The sequence below is a fragment of the Dreissena polymorpha genome, chromosome 4, assembly GCF_020536995.1.
Source record: "Dreissena polymorpha isolate Duluth1 chromosome 4, UMN_Dpol_1.0, whole genome shotgun sequence".
NCBI classification, from domain to species: domain Eukaryota; kingdom Metazoa; phylum Mollusca; class Bivalvia; order Myida; family Dreissenidae; genus Dreissena; species Dreissena polymorpha.
In genome coordinates, this window is record NC_068358.1 from 101,114,392 (window position 1) to 101,134,496 (window position 20,105).

Genomic DNA, 20,105 nt, shown 5'->3' on the forward strand with positions numbered 1-20,105 from the left:
AATCAATCTTCCATTCTTATGGCAAAAACTCACTTCACAAAATATAAGCACGAAAATTATTAATGCTATTAAAGCGATGTATTCCACGGTCAGATCTGTAGTGAAAAACAATAATGAGCTATCGGATATCCTATACTCACACCAAGGAGTAAAACAAGGTGACTGCGGCTCATCGCTACTGTTTATGATGTTCGTGAACGATATATTAAACAATATCAATTCGAATATCGACAATGTATTTTCCATCAATGAAATAAAGTTATTTCTAATACTCTATGCAGACGATCAAGTTTTATTTGCGACTTCACCCGCCGCGTTACAATCTATGCTAAAGGACATTGAGATATACTGCAATACATGGAAATTAAAGATAAACACCTTAAAAACAAAAATCATGATATTTGAAAGAAGCACCAGATATACGAATATAGATTTCTTCTTAAACAACGAAAAGCTCGAAATTGTCAATTCCTTTAAATACTTAGGGGTCAATTTCTTTAAAAACGGAAACTGGAACAGAACTCAAAAGAACATCTCAGAACACGCATCAAAAGCTATGCATAAATTATTTTCCGTGTTCAATCAATATGAATTTAAATTAAAAGAGAAACTCAAATTATTTGATGTATTAATATCCCCAATTCTCAATTATTCTGCTGAAGTTTGGGGTAATCATATGGCAAAAGACATAGAACTAATACATTCAAAATTTTTACGCAAATTATTGTGTGTAAAAACATCAACCAATCTTGTAGGATTATACGGAGAACTAGGTAGGATCCCGATGCATGAACACAGAAAAATTATTATGTTCCGATATTGGATAAAAATCTTAAATTTAAATGAAAATAGTATTCTAAAACAAGTTTATCTCCTATTGAAAAACGACGCCGACAACGGAATCAATTATAACAAAAACAATTGGGCGTCACAAATAAAAGAAATGTTAGAACAATTAGGGTTAACAAATTTATGGATTAATCAAGAACGTATTACTATATCATTAGAGAGCATAAAAATTAGAATATTAGATCAATTTAAACAAAATTGGTTAAGTAACATTAATCAATCTGGCAGACTTAGCACATATTGTATGTTTAAAACCAAATTTGAATTTGAACCGTATTTGCACATAATCAAACAAAATAAATATAGAATAGCACTAAGTAAATTCAGACTATCATCGCATAATCTAGAAATTGAACAAGGACGTTACTATAATATAGAGAGAGCAGAACGAAAATGCAAAATATGTTGTACAAATTTAATAGAATACGAATATCACTTCATGTTAACATGCCCACTATACTCACATCTAAGAAGAAATTACTTCAAATCATATTACTGTAGATGGCCAACATTAACCAAATTTAAATCGCTCATGTCAACTACAAATAAATGTGAACTTCTTCAAATTGCAAAATATATTTACGATGCAAGTAGACTAAGAGAAGAACTCGTAAGCATGTAACTTTCTGACAAAAAAAATAAATAATTATCATTGCTTCAAACGTCAATGAAAATTGAATTACTAATTGACTTAACTAATTGTCTGTATAAATGTACATTATTCAACTTTTCGCATCGATAACATACATCATTTTATTTGTTAAGAGTGTATGTGAAATACTAGTTTTACTATGTTAATGCATATATATGTACATTAGTCAACATTTTTCATCGATAACATGTACCATTTATACTATGCTGTATATGTGAAATATTGGTACCATTAATACTACATTGTATATGTGAAATATTGGTTTTACTATATCGATAGTATAAATAGTTTTCTCATTATGCCAAAAGCATGCACTATTGTAATATTTATATATTCTAAATAGTTTTCTCAATATACCAAAAAGCGATTTCGGTATATTATGTTTATGTTAACAAATAAATATTTAATGACCTAATATTTGTAGGATTATACGGAGAACTAGGTAGGATCCCGATGCATGAACACAGAAAAATTATTATGTTCCGATATTGGATAAAAATCTTAAATTTAAATGAAAATAGTATTCTAAAACAAGTTTATCTCCTATTGAAAAACGACGCCGACAACGGAATCAATTATAACAAAAACAATTGGGCGTCACAAATAAAAGAAATGTTAGAACAATTAGGGTTAACAAATTTATGGATTAATCAAGAACGTATTACTATATCATTAGAGAGCATAAAAATTAGAATATTAGATCAATTTAAACAAAATTGGTTAAGTAACATTAATCAATCTGGCAGACTTAGCACATATTGTATGTTTAAAACCAAATTTGAATTTGAACCGTATTTGCACATAATCAAACAAAATAAATATAGAATAGCACTAAGTAAATTCAGACTATCATCGCATAATCTAGAAATTGAACAAGGACGTTACTATAATATAGAGAGAGCAGAACGAAAATGCAAAATATGTTGTACAAATTTAATAGAATACGAATATCACTTCATGTTAACATGCCCACTATACTCACATCTAAGAAGAAATTACTTCAAATCATATTACTGTAGATGGCCAACATTAACCAAATTTAAATCGCTCATGTCAACTACAAATAAATGTGAACTTCTTCAAATTGCAAAATATATTTACGATGCAAGTAGACTAAGAGAAGAACTCGTAAGCATGTAACTTTCTGACAAAAAAAATAAATAATTATCATTGCTTCAAACGTCAATGAAAATTGAATTACTAATTGACTTAACTAATTGTCTGTATAAATGTACATTATTCAACTTTTCGCATCGATAACATACATCATTTTATTTGTTAAGAGTGTATGTGAAATACTAGTTTTACTATGTTAATGCATATATATGTACATTAGTCAACATTTTTCATCGATAACATGTACCATTTATACTATGCTGTATATGTGAAATATTGGTACCATTAATACTACATTGTATATGTGAAATATTGGTTTTACTATATCGATAGTATAAATAGTTTTCTCATTATGCCAAAAGCATGCACTATTGTAATATTTATATATTCTAAATAGTTTTCTCAATATACCAAAAAGCGATTTCGGTATATTATGTTTATGTTAACAAATAAATATTTAATGACCATCAAGCACTAACATTGCATTCACGATCTTTGACCTGTAATACTAATATCTTTCTTCCTCTGTATTCAACTAACAATCACAGCAATCTTTACCTGAAGAATTACCATTTGCTTTATCTAATTGTAGGCTAGAAGCTTATTTGTAGCTTAATTGCCGAAATAAATTTTGTTGTTGTTGTTGTTGTATTCAGTGGGCGTAAATTTGCCTTTAATAAATAAAACTGGCAGTTGGCAGGTTTTGTCTCCTGATATATTTTCTTCACAGTCATTAATTTTATATATACAATCATAAAAGCCTAGACAAACAATTGAAAAAAACACTTACGATGACAATGTGTTTCTGATTTGTTCATTTTCGTGTGCATATGTCTCGGTATAGTGCAAATCTTTTTCTTTCATTTGCTGCTCCTGTAAAATAAATAATTTAGAAGAAGTTGTAATTAGGGTAAATTAAATAAAACATTCACAAATTTGATAAGAAATTAATCCATGGAATGTCTCCAAAAATGGTTCGTAACAAGTACAATTTTGCGTTCAACTTATCGATTTACCAGACGTGACTTAAAAGTAGATACCCCTATATGTTTTCGCTTTTCTGGCAACATGTAGAATTGGAGACATTTCTATTGCAACACGTAATCAAATCAATATAGCTCCCTTATTTCAGAACGGATTTTGTTTAAATTTCGACTCAGATTTATTCAACACAGATCTAATACTTAATGTAAATTGAATTGAAGTTGATCAACATTAATATATAAAACATAACACATCTTTAAACAAGGGACAAAATTGTCACAAAACCAGGTTTTCATTGTGAAAAAAAAATCTGCTAAAGGAAGAAAAATCTAACTGAACTTTTGAAATGACCAAAAAAAATTAACCCCCTTTGTAAGTTTTTTGTTTTTTTTAAATCTATTTTTAGTCGTGGTGACCTTGACATTGGAGATATTGACGTGATTCTTTCGTGGGACACACCGTCCCATGATGGTGAACAAATGTGCCAAATGATTTTAAAATCTCACAATGAATGACATAGTTATGGCCAGGACAAGCTCATTTATGGCCATTTTTGACCTTTGAACTCAAAGTGTGACCTTGACCTTGGAGATATCGACGTAATTATTTCGCACGACACACCGTCCAATGATGGTGAACAAATGTGCCAAATGATTTTAAAATCTGACGATGAACGACATAGTTATGGCTCGGACAAGCTCATTTATGGCCATTTTTGACCTTTGAACTCAAAGTGTGACCTTGACCTTGGAGATATCGACGTAATTATTTCGCGCGACACACCGTCCAATGATGGTGAACAAATGTGCCAAATGATTTTAAAATCTGACAATGAACGACATAGTTATGGCCCGGACAAGCTTATTCCGCCAGCCCGCCAGCCCGCCAGCCAGCCAGCCAGCCAGCCCGCCAGCCAGCCCGCCCGCATTCGCCAATCTAATAACCAGTTTTTTCCTTCGGAAAACCTGGTTAAAAAATCACTGCACACGTAAAATTCTCAAAATCGTACAACGTAAAATATTAATATGAAAAGTTAAACGCATTTACTTACGCGTCTTAATGACCGACCTGATTCCAATATTGTGCTCCTCAATGTTCATAAGAGCCATATGTTTTTTTAATAAATACTGTTTTCCTAGGGTAAAAACTCATCTAGAATGATGAAATTGATATGAAATTGGAATTTTATAGCTGTGGACTACACTTCAGGACTTCTCTAACGCATAATTTTTCAAACTTAAATATCTCAGTAATTAGTAAATATTTTGATTTAAAAGTGTACATGTGATGTGCAAGCAAATCATAAATCATTAATCTGTGACGATCGGATGCTTGAGCAAGTGGGAAGGTAGGCTGCAACATTACAACTGCGCGGTTGCGCCACTGGATTTTCATACGAGACATTTTGATTTTTATAATTATTTTAATGTTTTCCTAGTGTATCAAACCACCTTAAATGAAGAAATTGAAAAACAATTATAATCATATCGCGTTTAACAATTTCCCCGTTCAAAAAGATGAAACCACACATACCCAACGTGCAAAAGCTCTCGATTGTCTTAGATGAATGATTTTATCGTTATCTTGCACAGAATAGTCAAATGATTACATGTGCAATTTTGAATCAAATTCTTAACTCAGTACTGAGATATTCACGTCTAAAAAGGGTTGCGCAAGAAATATCTCCATGTCTATATGTGCCATATGTACCCTTTGTAAATATGACGTGCAATATTGGTACCTCAAAATTCTATGAGGTCGGTATGATAGGAAACGTGAACATTATAATGAAACACTCAATATTTTGTTGCGTTTAACATTTTCTGAATTATAAAAATTATAAGTTTTCGATTTTTTATATTAAAAAAAAGTTCATGTTTACAATAATCATGAACTGTTTATTAAGTTCAGAAGTGTTCATTGCAGGTTAAACACATCCACGAGACATTGCATGTAATGGAAACGTTTGTATCGGCAATTGTTCTACAAGATAGGAACACTTTGTTTATATTTCTTTTAACATTGACTCGCATAAAGTATACAGAACCTTTACCTGGGTAGCAATAATATTTTTTAAGGAATAGTTTTCTTCCTCACTTAATCGAAGTTGTTCTTCCTGTAAATCTTTCTTCTTATTTAGCTGCTCCAATTCATTTTGAAGTCTGTAGTGCTCTTTCTCAAAAGCAAGCATCTGTTTCGTAACACATATGCATTTAAATAATTGCTTAACCGACTAGGATGTGAATTTATGTTGCAAGAACATATTTGATAAAGTTTTCAGTCGGCGCTTTAAAAGTAAACGTAGCATGGAAACAGGTCATGTTGATCGTATAATATAAACGGTTCACAAATATAACTTGTTAAAAAAATATATAAGCACGACATGCACGATGCAATATAAACAAAATAGAATTTTAACTTCACAATCAACATGAAGTGATATATTTTCTCGACAGTACGCTAAAGTATGTTTTAATCTAAAACAGGAAGTTTATTAAAAAAACTGGCCAGATTAAAGTTTTTAAAGTTTGTTTACTGGGTATCGAATGTCACTGTTGCCATACAATGTAATGAAAGTTTTAAGGTAAAGTATGGTGGTCAGCTTTAAAATGCATTTAAACGCGATGGGTCTTACTGTCAAATAATGCCAGCAAACACTATTCGTGTTGACAATCTCATGTTATCGCAAAATTAATGGTTTATATCGTTCCGTATCATTCTTTGTTTAGTATAAATCAAGATAATTTGAGTCAAATGATCTATTAGTAACCATTTTACCTTAAAAGTTCAACCGATATTTGTTAATCCAAATGAATCTGAAACAAAATAAACCAAAGAGAAAAATATTACCTGTTATCATTAAATAAAATTGTTAATATTCGTGTGTCTGACCTTGCTCTCAAACGATTCGTGCTGATTATCTTTTTCTTTCATTAATTCTTGTAGTTGGTTACTTTGTTCTTCGGATGCGGACTTGATTGTTTGTAACTGTGCTCGCATCTGTTGCCTCTCTTTTTCAAACGAATCTAGCTTCTGTCTCTTAAAAAAACAATTGAACAAATATTTCAGGAGCTTAAACTCTAAAATAAAAAATTACCCTTAAATGTTCTCCATAATTTCTTTGGTATTAAAAAAAATCACTAAAATAATCGTACAACAACGAAACACTTATTTTCTCTGATCATCACCAATCGACCGTACCTGAATGAACACTTGTTTTTCTAGGGCGTCTTTTTCTTGCCTTAAACTTTTAATTTCATTATTAAGCTCTTCGTTCATCTGTCGCGTCATGTCTTGTTCTGTCTGGAGTTTACGCTTTTCTTCTACGATTACAAGAATCTGTCGTTCCACTGATGTCTATCATATAATTAAAAAAACTTATTAACATACCAACAACGAAGTGTAACGAATACACACATGTTAACCTATATATTGTGCTGGAAAATAACTTGAAGAAATTTAAACAAATGGGTCCCAATAATGTAAGTAAATGGTTGCAAGAACATGGTGTTCCTAAATATAACCTTTTGTTGTAATTATATAGAATGTGACTAACCGGTGATCTGCACTATTTGAACATTGTCTTAAAGAAATACAATATACAAAACGTAAATATTCATGAGCCGTGCTCTGTGAGAAGAGGGTTTAAAGCATGTGCGTAAAGTGTCGTCCCAGATTAGCCTGTGTTGTCCGCACAGGCAAATCAGGGTCGACTTTTTCCGCCTAAATAATATTTTAGCTAAGAAGAGACGTTTTTGAACGAAAAATGTCATTAAAGCAGAAAGTGTCGTCCCAGATTAGCATGTGTGGACTACACAGGCTAATCTGGGACGACACGTTACGCACATGCATTAATCCACCTTTAAACAGAGCAAGGCCAATATTAAGTCGCCATTGTAAGCATTGCATAACTGCGTCATAATTATTATTGCGTTTTTCTCAAACTAATTTTATACGTAAATATATTATCGTCTCTACCTCAATGGAAACTTCTATCTCCAGCTCATCTTTGTTGTTCGTTAATTCTCGGAGACGGTCATTCAGTTTTGTGTATGCTGTTTCAATCTTTTCGAATTCCTTACCAAGCGCTTCCTTCTCCTTTTCCGACGAAATCAACTCCTGGCGCTTAATAAACAAACTATTTTTAAACTTTCGTAAAAATCCAAACGAAGGAATACTTTTTAATAACATCGTTCGTGTTTGTATAGAATGTTTTGAAGTATTTACGTAAATGTCATTTGTTGTCAATTTTGAAGCTAGTAAAACCTTAACGTTTGTGAATTTTTTATTGATTGCGGAATCTGATAAACAAACCTGGGAAGCAACAAGTTCATCCAATGTGATGCTTTTCTTCCGAAATATTTACACTCTGCACTTAATAACTTTTCTAACGCAACATTTTACCAAACTTAAATATCTTAGTAATTAGTATATATTTTGATTCAAAGGTGTACATGTGATCATTAGACCACAGTATGTGCAAGCCAACCATAGTATCATTCATCCGTGACAATCGGATGCTTTAACAAGTGGGGAAGGTAGCCAGAAACATGACGATTGAGCGGTTGCGCACCTGAATTTTTATACCAGACGTTTTGATTTATTAATTTATTTTATGTCTTCCTGGTGTATCAACCTACCTTAAATAAAGAAATTAAAATAAAATTAGAATACTATCAAGTTAAACCATCCCCAAGTGCAAAAATATGAAACCACACCTACCGAACGTGCAAAAGCGCCCGATTGTCTAGGATAAATTATTGTATCGTTATCTTGCGCAGAATAAAGTCAAATGATTAAATGTGCAGTTTTGAATCAAAATCTTAACTCGGTACTGAGATATTCAAGTTTAAACAGGGTTGCGTTAGAAAAGTCGCCAAGTGTATATGTGCCATATGTACCCAATGTAAATATGAGGTGCAATATTGGTGCCTGAAAATTCTATGAGGCGAGTATAATAAAGCGACGCGACCATTATAATAGAACACTCAATATTTTGTTCCGTTTAACATTTTGTGAATTATAAAAATTATTAGTTTTCGATTTATCACATTTCAAAAAATGTTCGTGTGAAAAATAATTCTGAACTGGTTATTAAGTTCAGAAGTGTTCATTGCAGGCTTTAAACAAGCAAAACCACGAAGGATTACACATAAAGGAAACGTTTACCTCGGCAATTATATGACACGATATGTAAATTAGGTTTATTTTTTTCATTTAACATTCACACGGATAAAATAAAATCATACAGAACATTTACCTTTGTAGCAATAATATTTTCTATCGAATATTTTTCTTCCGCACTTGCTCGAAGTTGTTCTTCCTGTAAATCCTTCTTATTATTTAGCTGCTCCAATTCATTGTGAAGTATGTTGTGCTCTTTCTCAAAAGCAAGCATCTGTTTCGAAACATAATATATGCATTTAAATAATTGTTTATAGGTTGAAAATGTTGCAAGAACATATTTGATAAAGTTATCAGTCGGCGCTTTAAAAGTTAGCATAGCATAGAAACAAGCCATGTTGATCGTATAATATAAACGGTTCACAGATATCGATTTTTAAAAACAATATACGCACGACATGTAAAATTAAATATAAACAAAATAGAGTTTTTACGTCACAATCAACATTAGGTTAAACATATTCACGACAGTATGATGTATTATGTTTTTATCTAAAACAGGAATTTTATTTTTTTTAAACGGCCTTCTTCGAGTTGCTTAAAGTTTTTTTAATGGGTATCGAATGTCACTGTTGCCATACAATGTAAAGAAGGGTATAAGGTTAAGTATGGTGGCCGGCTTTGAAATGCATTTTAACGCAATTGGTCATATTATCAAATTATGCCAGCAAACACTATTCGTGTTGAAAATCTCATGTAAACGCAAAATTCATGGTTTATATCGTTCCGTATGATTCGTTGTACAGTTTTTTTTAATTAATCGAGTCAAATACCCTATTTGTAAACTGCGTTCCTTGAAAGTTTAACCGATATGTGTTAATGCAGATGAATCTGAAACAAAATAAACCGAAGAGAAAAAAATGTTATGTAAATATTTAAAAAACAAAAAAATATTCGTGTGTCTGACCTTGCTCTCAAACGATTTATGCAGATTATCCTTTTCTTTCATTAATATTTGTAATTGGTTTCTTTGATCTTCGGATGTGGACTTAATCGTTTGTAACTGTGCTCGCATCTTTTGCCTCTCTTTTTCAAACGAATCTAGTTGCTGTCTCTTAAAAAAATAAATCTTTCAGCAGCTTAAATTCTCAAATAAAAAATCACCTTAATATATAATTCTTTCTTATGTATTTAAAAAAATCCACAAATAAATAATCGTTGAGCAACGAACAATTACTTTCTCTGATGATCACCAATCAAACGTACCTGGTTGAAGACTCGTTTTTCTAGGGCGTCTTGTTCTTGCTTTATACCTTTAATTTTATTATTAAGCTCTTTATTCGTCTTTCGCGTCAGGTCTTGTTCTGACTGGAGTTTTCTCGTTTCTTCTACGATCACAAGACTCTGTTTATCCACTGATGTCTATAATATAATTTAAAAAAATATAATTAATATACCAGCAACGAAGTGTAACGAATACCCTAATGTTAACCCATCTAATGTGCATAACATGCAGCAATTTCAACAACAGGGCCCCAGTAATGTAAGTCATTTGTTGCAAGAACATGGTTTTCGCAAATATAACCTTTTGTTATATATAGAATGTGACTAACCGGTGATCTGCATAATTTGAATTTTGTCTCAAAGAAATGCAATATATACACATCATAAATATATCTTCAATCATCATTGTCAGCATTGCACCATTGTGCCATAATTGTTATTGCGAATGTCTTAAAACAAATCTTAATAAATATATATGGTTGTCTCTACCTCAATGGAAACTATTCTCTCTGTCTCCTCTTTGTTTTCCGTTAATTCTCGGAGACTGTCATTCAGTTTTCCGTTTGTTGTTTTAATCTTTTCTAATTCCTTACTGAGGGCTTCCTTCTCCTTTTCTGACGAAATCAACTCTTGTCGCTAAATTAACAAACTATTTTTAAACGTACGAAAATATCCAAACGATGGAATACTGTGTAATAAAATGGTTCGTGCTTGTGTAGAATACATTGCAGCATTTATTTAAATGTAATTTGCTTTTAAAGCAATAAAAACCTTAACGCTTGTGAATGTTTCATTGGACGCGGAATGCGATATACAAACCTGGGTAGAAACAAGTTCTTCTAGTGTGATGCTTTTCTTCCGAAATATTGACATCTTTGCACTCTGCTCTTCATACTTGGTGTTTAACTCTTCCAATTTGGTTTGTAAAATCTTCCGTTCTTCGTCTAATTCGAACATTTCCTCAAGTTTCAGTTCCTATGAGAGTTCGAATAAATAAATAAAATATTCAAAGTTATATAAAAAAAATTGTTCCGTTTTCACTTACAAAAGCTTAAAATGTTAAACGTTCATCTATTAGATGTATACTTACTTCATCAAATATAACTAAGTGCTAGAAAGATCCTAATATACAGTCCTTGTACACCGTGTTTTATAAGTAGAACTGTCAATGTCGCCTCTGAAATATATCACCCCCTCCGGCACGCATGCTATTTTGTCAGAGGACATAAGAAGTTAATCTTTAATAACTGGTATCAAGCATGTTTCCTTCCAATAAAGTTTCATATTGATACCTCATATTTAGTCCAGATATGCCTTTTACACAATTTTACCACGAACCTTCACTTGGGCAAAAATTGTACAATTTTGAAAGCAAGTAATATGTTTTTAAGTACTACACTTCTAGTCAAAGAGACATACCGACATATTAAGTTCAAAAGTTGGAACATCTTTATAATTGTCTAGATATGATCCCAACACAATTGTAGTTTAAACATAAAACCTGATTTAAATATGTTTCCGTTAGAAGAGACTGGTCTTTCTTTAATTGGGTAATCTCGTCCGCCTGGATTTGAATTGTTTTGTGCACACTTTCCAATTCTGTGCGCAAGCTTTGTATCTCTTCGTCAGATGATTGTATTTGCATAATCTGAAATATTGATACAATAAAACAATAAATGCCAATTTAGATTTAAAATAGGTTTTGCATGCATATCCTTATTAACAAATTTATGTTGTAAATTATCAAGCTTACGACATTATTTATTTAAGAAACTGATTAATGTCTAATGTACGGGCTGTTGTAAAAGTTTCGTTAACACATCGCTAAGATAAACAAACGATGTAACTGCCGACATGTTAAGGCGATAGCATTTTAGTGAAGACAATCCCGGTTATTATCCCGGTAAAACATTTTCGTCAAATCAAGTCAGTAATTTTGGGACAAACTTTTAAGAACGGAACATATGTTAAAGAGTTCATTTAAATGTTTAAAGAGGATGCATGCATTCCGTTGTACAATATGCTGCGCTTTCCATTTAAATGAAGAGGCAATGGCTTTCAACGAGTCTCTTATAATTGATTTTTTAATCATCAAAACATTAAAAGATAAAAAAATTTTTGATAATAAACAACTGTTTTCATTTTTTATACGTATGGCATAACTCGATAAGTGGAATCGGAATACCTTTGCCGACATATTTTCTTCAAGTGTATAATTGTCGTTCATCAAAGACTGAAGTCTCTCGTCCTGTTTTGCTGTTGTTGTTTGTAGTTGTTCAAGCAGTGAGTTTAAAGCCTCCCGCTCATATTCCAATGCAAGAATATGTCCTTTCTTTTAGTACAAAAGTTGTTAAATTAGCTGGGTATTTTATGTTATGATATGCAAAACAATATGGAAGCGTTTTTCTCATATACACGTTTGTTTACTGTTTTGTCGGATGATAATTGAATATATACTTTACACGAGTTCATATTAAATCCGTCCTCTCTTACGTAGATGAAAGAAATAATCAACCTAAATTGAGCACTGATGAACTAATTAAGATATCGTTATAAATTATGTATTTACCTTTAGATGTTCATATTAATATATATATATATATATATATATATATATATATATATATATATATATATATATATATATATATATATATATATATATATATATATATGCTTATGCTAGTTGTCAACACACGATATCACGCTTTGGTTTCGATCGTCATAAGAAGTTAATTTACGAATGCTGAATTTACATTTTCAGTATTATCACCCAAAACGTGTAAATAACTATTTGAAAATAACGCATGTGAAGTTGGTAACAGTACGGTTTGCACTACTATTAAGATATTAATTGTACTTCTATATCACCCATGCATGTTCTTATGGATCGGTCACCCATAAGTGGATAACTCTTTATTGTTTACCAAATTTTAAATTTACAAACTAGTATAGAACATGTGAATATTATTTCTGCTACACGACTAAATGTCTAAAATATACGATCTTCTCTATATATGATAGTGTTACATATATATACGAAAATAGGTTATACCTGTGTAGTACTATGTTCACCTAATGTAATATTTTCTTCTTGTATTTCTGTCAGATGGTTATTCTGTTCTTCGTACATCTGTTTTACCTTTTCCAGGTATTTTATGAAATTTTCTTTTTCTTCTTCTAATTTAGGAATCCGTTGAATCTTAGACCCCTGTATCATTTGCTAACAATTTAAAAAAACAACAAATTTCGCAATTTGTACTACATCACTTTAAACATGAACATTTATTTATTCTACTTGTTTGTCAAGCTCGTTGTCAAGAAAACCATTCATAGTTATTATCAATGACAGTGAATACCTTTTAATAAGAGTTTCGAACACAGACGTTAAAGGTTAAACGTCTGTTCTTCTGGGTGAGCATGTGAGATATAATACTTTGAAACTGGCAGATTCTTGTATAATTTGCCGTTTTCACCAGCTACATCTTGCATCTTACATTTGACATTAAACGTAGCGCAACACGCATAAAAAACTACCTCATGAGTAACGATTAATCTAATTATTGACGAAGTAGTTTGACATTGACCTATGTGTTAGAACGTTAGCGCAATTTCCCAACTACTGAACATTGTTATAAGTTGAATTTTAAACAATATGATACATTTTTAACTAGAAGTATTGATAAGCATTATCATGACCTAATTGGCCGTTTTCTTCAAATTTTGACCACCACCTTTCAACAAACGACATTGGTCGTTCACGTCGCCAATAAATGACGAACATAATATTATGTGAAAGTTATATTAATTGATAAAGAATTACGTTACAGTCCGGACACGTCGATTGACCTCTAAACGTGGCCCCTATCTTTCATCTTGGTACATGATTGTTATGCACGAGAAACAACACGTCTTCTCGGAAATTACTCGGGTGTATGGAAAATACTCCATGGGCACGTGGCCGCTCTAAGCCAATCGGATTAGGTCATTATTGTAGGAGGTTGGATATTGTTCAATAGTCTGTACGTCCCAATAGTATCTTTTTTTTTTTTTGATAGTTGTTATTGACTTTAGGTCACAGGAAGCACATTTTATAAGACGCTTGCCATCTGTGTATAAAGAACAAACTATAAATGCTGTTTAATGGGGTTCTACATGGTTTTATCAAAAAGAAGTAATGATGACTCACCTCTATTTGGATGAGTTCGTCTGTTACCAGTTCAAGTTCATTTTCAACACGGGTAAACTCGTTGTGCACAACCTCTTGTCCGCTGTTTGAGTAAAATTATCTTCGAAATGTCAACATAATTATCACAAGATACTTGAGTCAAGTAGATAGTAGACATATAGTGTCAATTTCAAATACTAACAGAAAACCATCAAAACTTTGGTCAGCTTAAATATCGACAAAAATGCACTTATTTACAAGAACAAGAACTGATCTAACGTTAAATAGTAAACAAAAATGACGCATTAACATTTACAGTAACAGAACCGACAATTTTTTAATGCTGCTTGGTTATACATAACATAACAATATCACGGGTAGCTACATCATACATTCATGCCAAGCATAGTTACTTCACTTCAACTCACCTTGAGTTCAAGGCAGCATTTTCTTCTTTAAGCTGCTCATTTTCAGCAAGTATTGGCTTTGTATTTACTTGCAGTTTATCCTTTTCACATACAATTTGGCACTGAAACATACATATATAAATAGTGAAATGAATGAATGCGTTTTAAAATAGAACATTCGGTATTCACTTTATGAAATTGTATTTTACACTATTTTAATTGAGAGCTAGATTGTGTGATAATTAGATGTTTGTGTATTTTAAGTATTGTAAAACGTTTAACAGGAATTGCGACGTTTATTTCAAAATAATAGACCTTTTTTAAAAAAAATTCTGTGTTGTACTTAATTATAATGTGCGCTTATACTTTGTACTTTCAATTTATGAATGCATGCTTTTGAATGGAAATGATGCTTATGTTGTTTAAAACAAATATGACTTTTAGCTGGAGTCTCTTTAAACTGACGTATTAGACCGACATTACACTTTTATTTCGTTAATATTTGATTATTTATGCTCATATTTATATATGCATCACCAGTACACGAGTAGCACTATACCTGTTGCTCTTCGACCCGGCCGCCAAGACGGACAACCTCCTCTTCACCGGAAATCATGTGATGTATGGGCTGTTCATCGGAAAACACCGCACCATCCGCTTGAGACGTCATATTGTATCTTTAAGGATTAACTTAACAGTGCATGTTCTTATTATTCAATAGTCGCCAATCCCTTGGAAAATGTTGCATATACAAAAAAAACTGTGTTTGGCATAACAATAAAAAATATGATATCTGGAATATTTTCAATATTGACATTTGCTTTAAATTAACATGTACATAAAAGTTCATTTCAATCATACAGTTATGTGTTGCACTTCCTTGCAAACGCATGATGATATTATTGCTTTACAATCATGGCAAAAAATGTCTTGCCCCTCTTTAGATTGGCAGACAGCCTATATTATATGTAGAATAATGCTCCAGATGGGATTAAAGACAAACACGTTTGATTCATAAGGGGCCATATGTTTATTGCAATCTAGTTCATAATCAAAAAATCATAGCATCGAACACTTTTTGCGTATGTTTCGTTAACCTTGAAGTTAAAACTTATGCTGCGTCACATTCGCAACCCAAACTTCAGAATATATGAGCCGCGTTCTGAGAAAACTGGGCTTAATGCATGTGCGTAAAGTGTCGTCCCAGATTAGCCTGTGCAGTCCGTACAGGCTAATCAGGGACTACACTTTCCGCCTAAACTGGATTTTCGTGTAGAAGAAACTTCCTTTAAACGAAAAATACCATAAAAGCGGAAAGTGTCGTCCCTGATTAGGCTGTGCACAGGCTAATCTGGAATGACACTTTACGCAAAAGTATTATGCCCAGTTTTCTCAGAATGCGACTCATATGTGTTGAATGAGCTGAAACAACCAATGCCATCATTGTTAAACCAAGCAACTGAAACTGATAGGTATCATTTATATTGGCAATATAAAACTTTGTTTTCTGTAATGTTTAACAAACTATGGCTGTTCTTAATCTCAGGTTTAATAAACACATGTTGATCATTCTTCTACCACAAGGAAGACAAGATCACTGTGGGTTTTTTAAATGACCCCTGTTCTTAGAAAACTGGGTATAATGCATGTGTGTAAAGTGTCGTCCCATATTAGCCTCAGGGACGACACTTTCCACCTAAACTTGATTTTCAGTAAGGAGGGACTTCATTGAAACTAAAATTACCATAAAAACGTTAAGTGTCGTCCCTGATTAGCATGTGCGGACTGCACAGGCTCATCTAGACTGACACTTTACGCACATGCATTAAACCCTTTTTTCTCAGAACGCGACCAAAATATTTTTAATGATAATCAAACAACCCCCGAGAGTGTTGATGTATATGCTAACAAAAGCATTTTACCAAACGATGGCTGTTTGACATACTTATATTTGAAAACGTCTTTCCTGTGAAGAAGTATGTTTAAATGCCGCTATATATAACTAATATACATTTATCGTTTCATTTCACATTATAATCAGACTTCAGTCGTTTATCTTGCCAACAAAATTGGTTCAAATTCAAAATACATGCATTTTGTTCACCGTCAAAAGGCAGCCACACCTGTTTTACCCATGTGTGTGTATGTTTGTAGTGCGCATATATGTGAGTTTTGTGTCACACAGTTTGACAATCGGTTACTTATCATAAATAAAAGACAGCTTATATGTATTTGACACTTATGACTTTTATAACATTTATTATCCTGCTCATTCCAAGGGTACCTGCCGTTTTAAATAGGTTACAATGTTATATAAAATAGGAAACCCCTTTGTTAGTCTTTAATAAATTCGCACGTGGAAAACTAAACGAGGGTTGAAACGCTGGCGTAGACAACAGAGTGGCATGTTTTGGTTCCGTTATTTGAATTGTGTATAGCAACATCAAACTTCGTTGAAAATAATAGTGATTCATGAATCACTATTAATATTGATCTTCATGATTGGACGTTGTAATATACAACGACTAAGCAACTGGTGCTCAAAGGTTAGTAAATCGTACCAAAGACTAATAAAGTTAAGAGGACGACATTACTTATTCAAGCTTGTGTACGAAAAAATTGACCTCTGGAACAGAAGAAAGGCTAACATAATTTCGTACAATGTAAATATGATGGATTTTGGAAAATGCTTTTCATATATCCTGTATTTGTTGATAAAAACTCTCTGAAAAGCATTTTCAACAAGATGTGTTTGAGAAACACGATGTCCCCCTATGTGATGTTGACCTTGTAGGATGACCTTGACCTTGACCCTTCACCACTCAAAATGTGCAGCTCCTTGAGATACACACGCATTTCAAATATAAAATTGCTAGCTTCAATATTGCAGAAGTGACATTACATGCGCAATTTTGACCCATATACTTGACATTGAAGGATGACCTTGACCTTTCACCACTCAAAATGTGCAGCTCCATGAGATACACATGCATGCCAAATATCAAGTTGCTATCTTCAATATTGCAAAAGTATTCATAAAATGAGCGATTTTGGCCATCTATATTTGACCTCTGACCTTGAAGGATGACCTTGACCTTGACCTTTCGCCACTCAAAATGTGAAGCTTCATGAGATACACATGCATGCCAAACATGAAGTTGCTATCTTCAAAATAGCAAAAGTTATTGCAAAATGTTAAAGTTGGCGCAAACAGACCAACCAACAGACCAACCAACAGACCAACCAACCAACCAACCAACCAACAGACAGGGCAAAAACAATATGTCCCCCACTACTATAGTGGGGGACATAAAAATCGAATATTTATATTTTCCGAAATAATATTAGCCTTCCATGTATCGGCAACTTTGATCAACGCGTAAACAACATGTATTTAGATGGTTTATTTTTTCTTTACCACGAGTAAGTTGTCTCGGTCCAACGAGGCACTACGTCGTTCCCACGGCTACACAATATCGTAACAACGACTTACATCCTCAATTCCACGACTTAATGACCCCCACAATTTAATCATGGGGACACGTTTATAACTCATGGAACGAGTTGCTAAGTCGAGGTTACCATGTACATAAAATTAATGGGGCCTTTTCACTGATTTTTGGCATGTTTTGAAGTTTGTCATTAAATGCTTTATATTGATCAATGTCAACATTGGATCTAAAAAGCTCCGATGAAAAATCAAGAATAAAATTTAAAAAAAGGAAAACAAAAGTAGCCCGCAGCAGGGCTCGAACCAGTGACCCCTGGAGTCCTGGAGTAAAACGCATTTAGACCGCTCGGCCATCCTGCCAATTATGAATGAGTTACATATTTTATTCTTTATATAAATAATAGTTTCACAAAATGAACCCATTTATGCCTAGTGGACTCTCCCATCCTTCTAAATTGGATCAATTTATTTCAAAAATTAGGGATGTCTAGTATATTTATTTCTATATTAAGAATATTTCTTACAGAAATTCTTTCAAGCAAACAGCACAGACCCTGATGAGACGCCGCATCATGCGGCGTCTCTTCTGGGTCTACGCTGTTTGCCAAGGCTTTTTTCTAGACGCTAGGCATAAATGGGTTAATTAAACGACAGCAACAGAACTCTCCAAATTGTTCAATCGTTTCGCGTTGCAACGCTTTATAATTTTCAGGTTTTTAAATAGTGAAAAGATGCGTATAATGGATATATTAGACCATGGTAAATGTTCATTATTACTGTTTCCTCACAAATATCATAACTTAAACGAAAATGTGCGAATCTGAAACAACTTTTTTCAATTTTGTCAATTTACCAAAACGTGAAAAGATCCCTTTAAGCATTTGTCTCATATTTGCCACTGTAGTAAAATTATATTTAACAAGTGAGTATATAATAAATTATAATCGATTGATTACTGCAAATAGTCCTTTCACTAAACCTTAATTTCAACGTCCACGTTATCTGATAAAATATAACTACGGCGGTTTTGCAACTGAAATATGCTACACTACGAAACATCCAACTGCAAAATGGCGACTGCTTTTTACAGTCGGTAAAACTAACTTAAGAAATTTGATAGCGCAGTGGTTTGACATATTTGCCGTTTGCGAAATATTGACAGTTTGGCTTATTCTTTTTTAAGTAAACGTCCGATTTTTATATCCTGGACTTATTTTCAATTGTTGTATAAGTGCGTCATTACAAGCGTTTGTAATGTAAACATGAAGAGAAATTCCTTTTGCACAATAGGCGACGTTGCATGACTTTATTGTTATAGAAGTGAAATCCAAACCGGACCTAGTAATCTTGAGTACATCATGGACAACCGTGTTGAATGAAACATTAGAATTGGTGTACCTATCGGGTTACAAGAAATGATAGACACCATAATGTGTTTTATGAATGCCGTCAAATCACTGTATACATTGAATACAGATTTACTATTGTCGTATGCCAAGGTAATACAGACCGGCTGCAACATCTGTGTTGAAAAATGAGAAAATGGACAAAAGCGTGCATATAAATTTATTAGGCTGAAGCTGAATATGTTGACATTTTGTTTAATTTTTTTATCTTAATGAGAAAGTGATTATTGTTTTTAGTATATTTGCGTTTACGCAAATATACTTTAGTAATACCGTATTTCAAAAACACTGCGCAAATCGGTTGGCCTTTTTGATGCCTTACTAGATTTTGGGCAGACGGAATAGACATTTAACATAGCATTTTGTAATTCTTACAATTTTTCACTTAAAAACGTTTTTCTAACATTTTTCTCAAAAAATATTGCATACACCATTTTTAGTGAATTTTTCTAAGACCGTTTTACGTGAAAAAAACGTTATTAGAAACTGTTATTTTGGAAATATGAGTTATTTATCCACTAAATATCGCTAATGACTACAATGGATGGAATTCGAAGGATATGTTCGATATGAATGAAGGACTTTCTGGATCTTGACAGCTTGACACGGCGAAACTGGCATACTGGTATTTTTAGTTATCAATTTAAATCACATTTTGCTTTAT

At 32.6% G+C, this 20,105-nt stretch overlaps 1 protein-coding gene across 5 annotated transcripts in view; it reads right to left on the bottom strand.

The window, feature by feature from the left end:
• LOC127877485 (interaptin-like) overlaps nt 1–20,105 on the bottom strand; it is a 67,813-nt gene that overhangs the window by 5,329 nt on the left and 42,379 nt on the right. For 4 of the 5 annotated variants that reach the window (XM_052423413.1, XM_052423412.1, XM_052423415.1 and 1 more), the window contains 6 exons: nt 8,862–8,999; nt 7,580–7,726; nt 6,803–6,958; nt 6,494–6,640; nt 5,655–5,792; nt 3,408–3,490 (listed from right to left, as the gene is read on the bottom strand). The exons of the other annotated variant lie outside the window; for it this stretch is intronic. In XM_052423413.1, the coding sequence (XP_052279373.1) occupies nt 3,408–3,490; nt 5,655–5,792; nt 6,494–6,640; nt 6,803–6,958; nt 7,580–7,726; nt 8,862–8,999 (809 nt within the window). The remainder of the gene's footprint in view (nt 1–3,407; nt 3,491–5,654; nt 5,793–6,493; nt 6,641–6,802; nt 6,959–7,579; nt 7,727–8,861; nt 9,000–20,105) is intronic. 5 annotated transcript variants of the gene reach the window in all.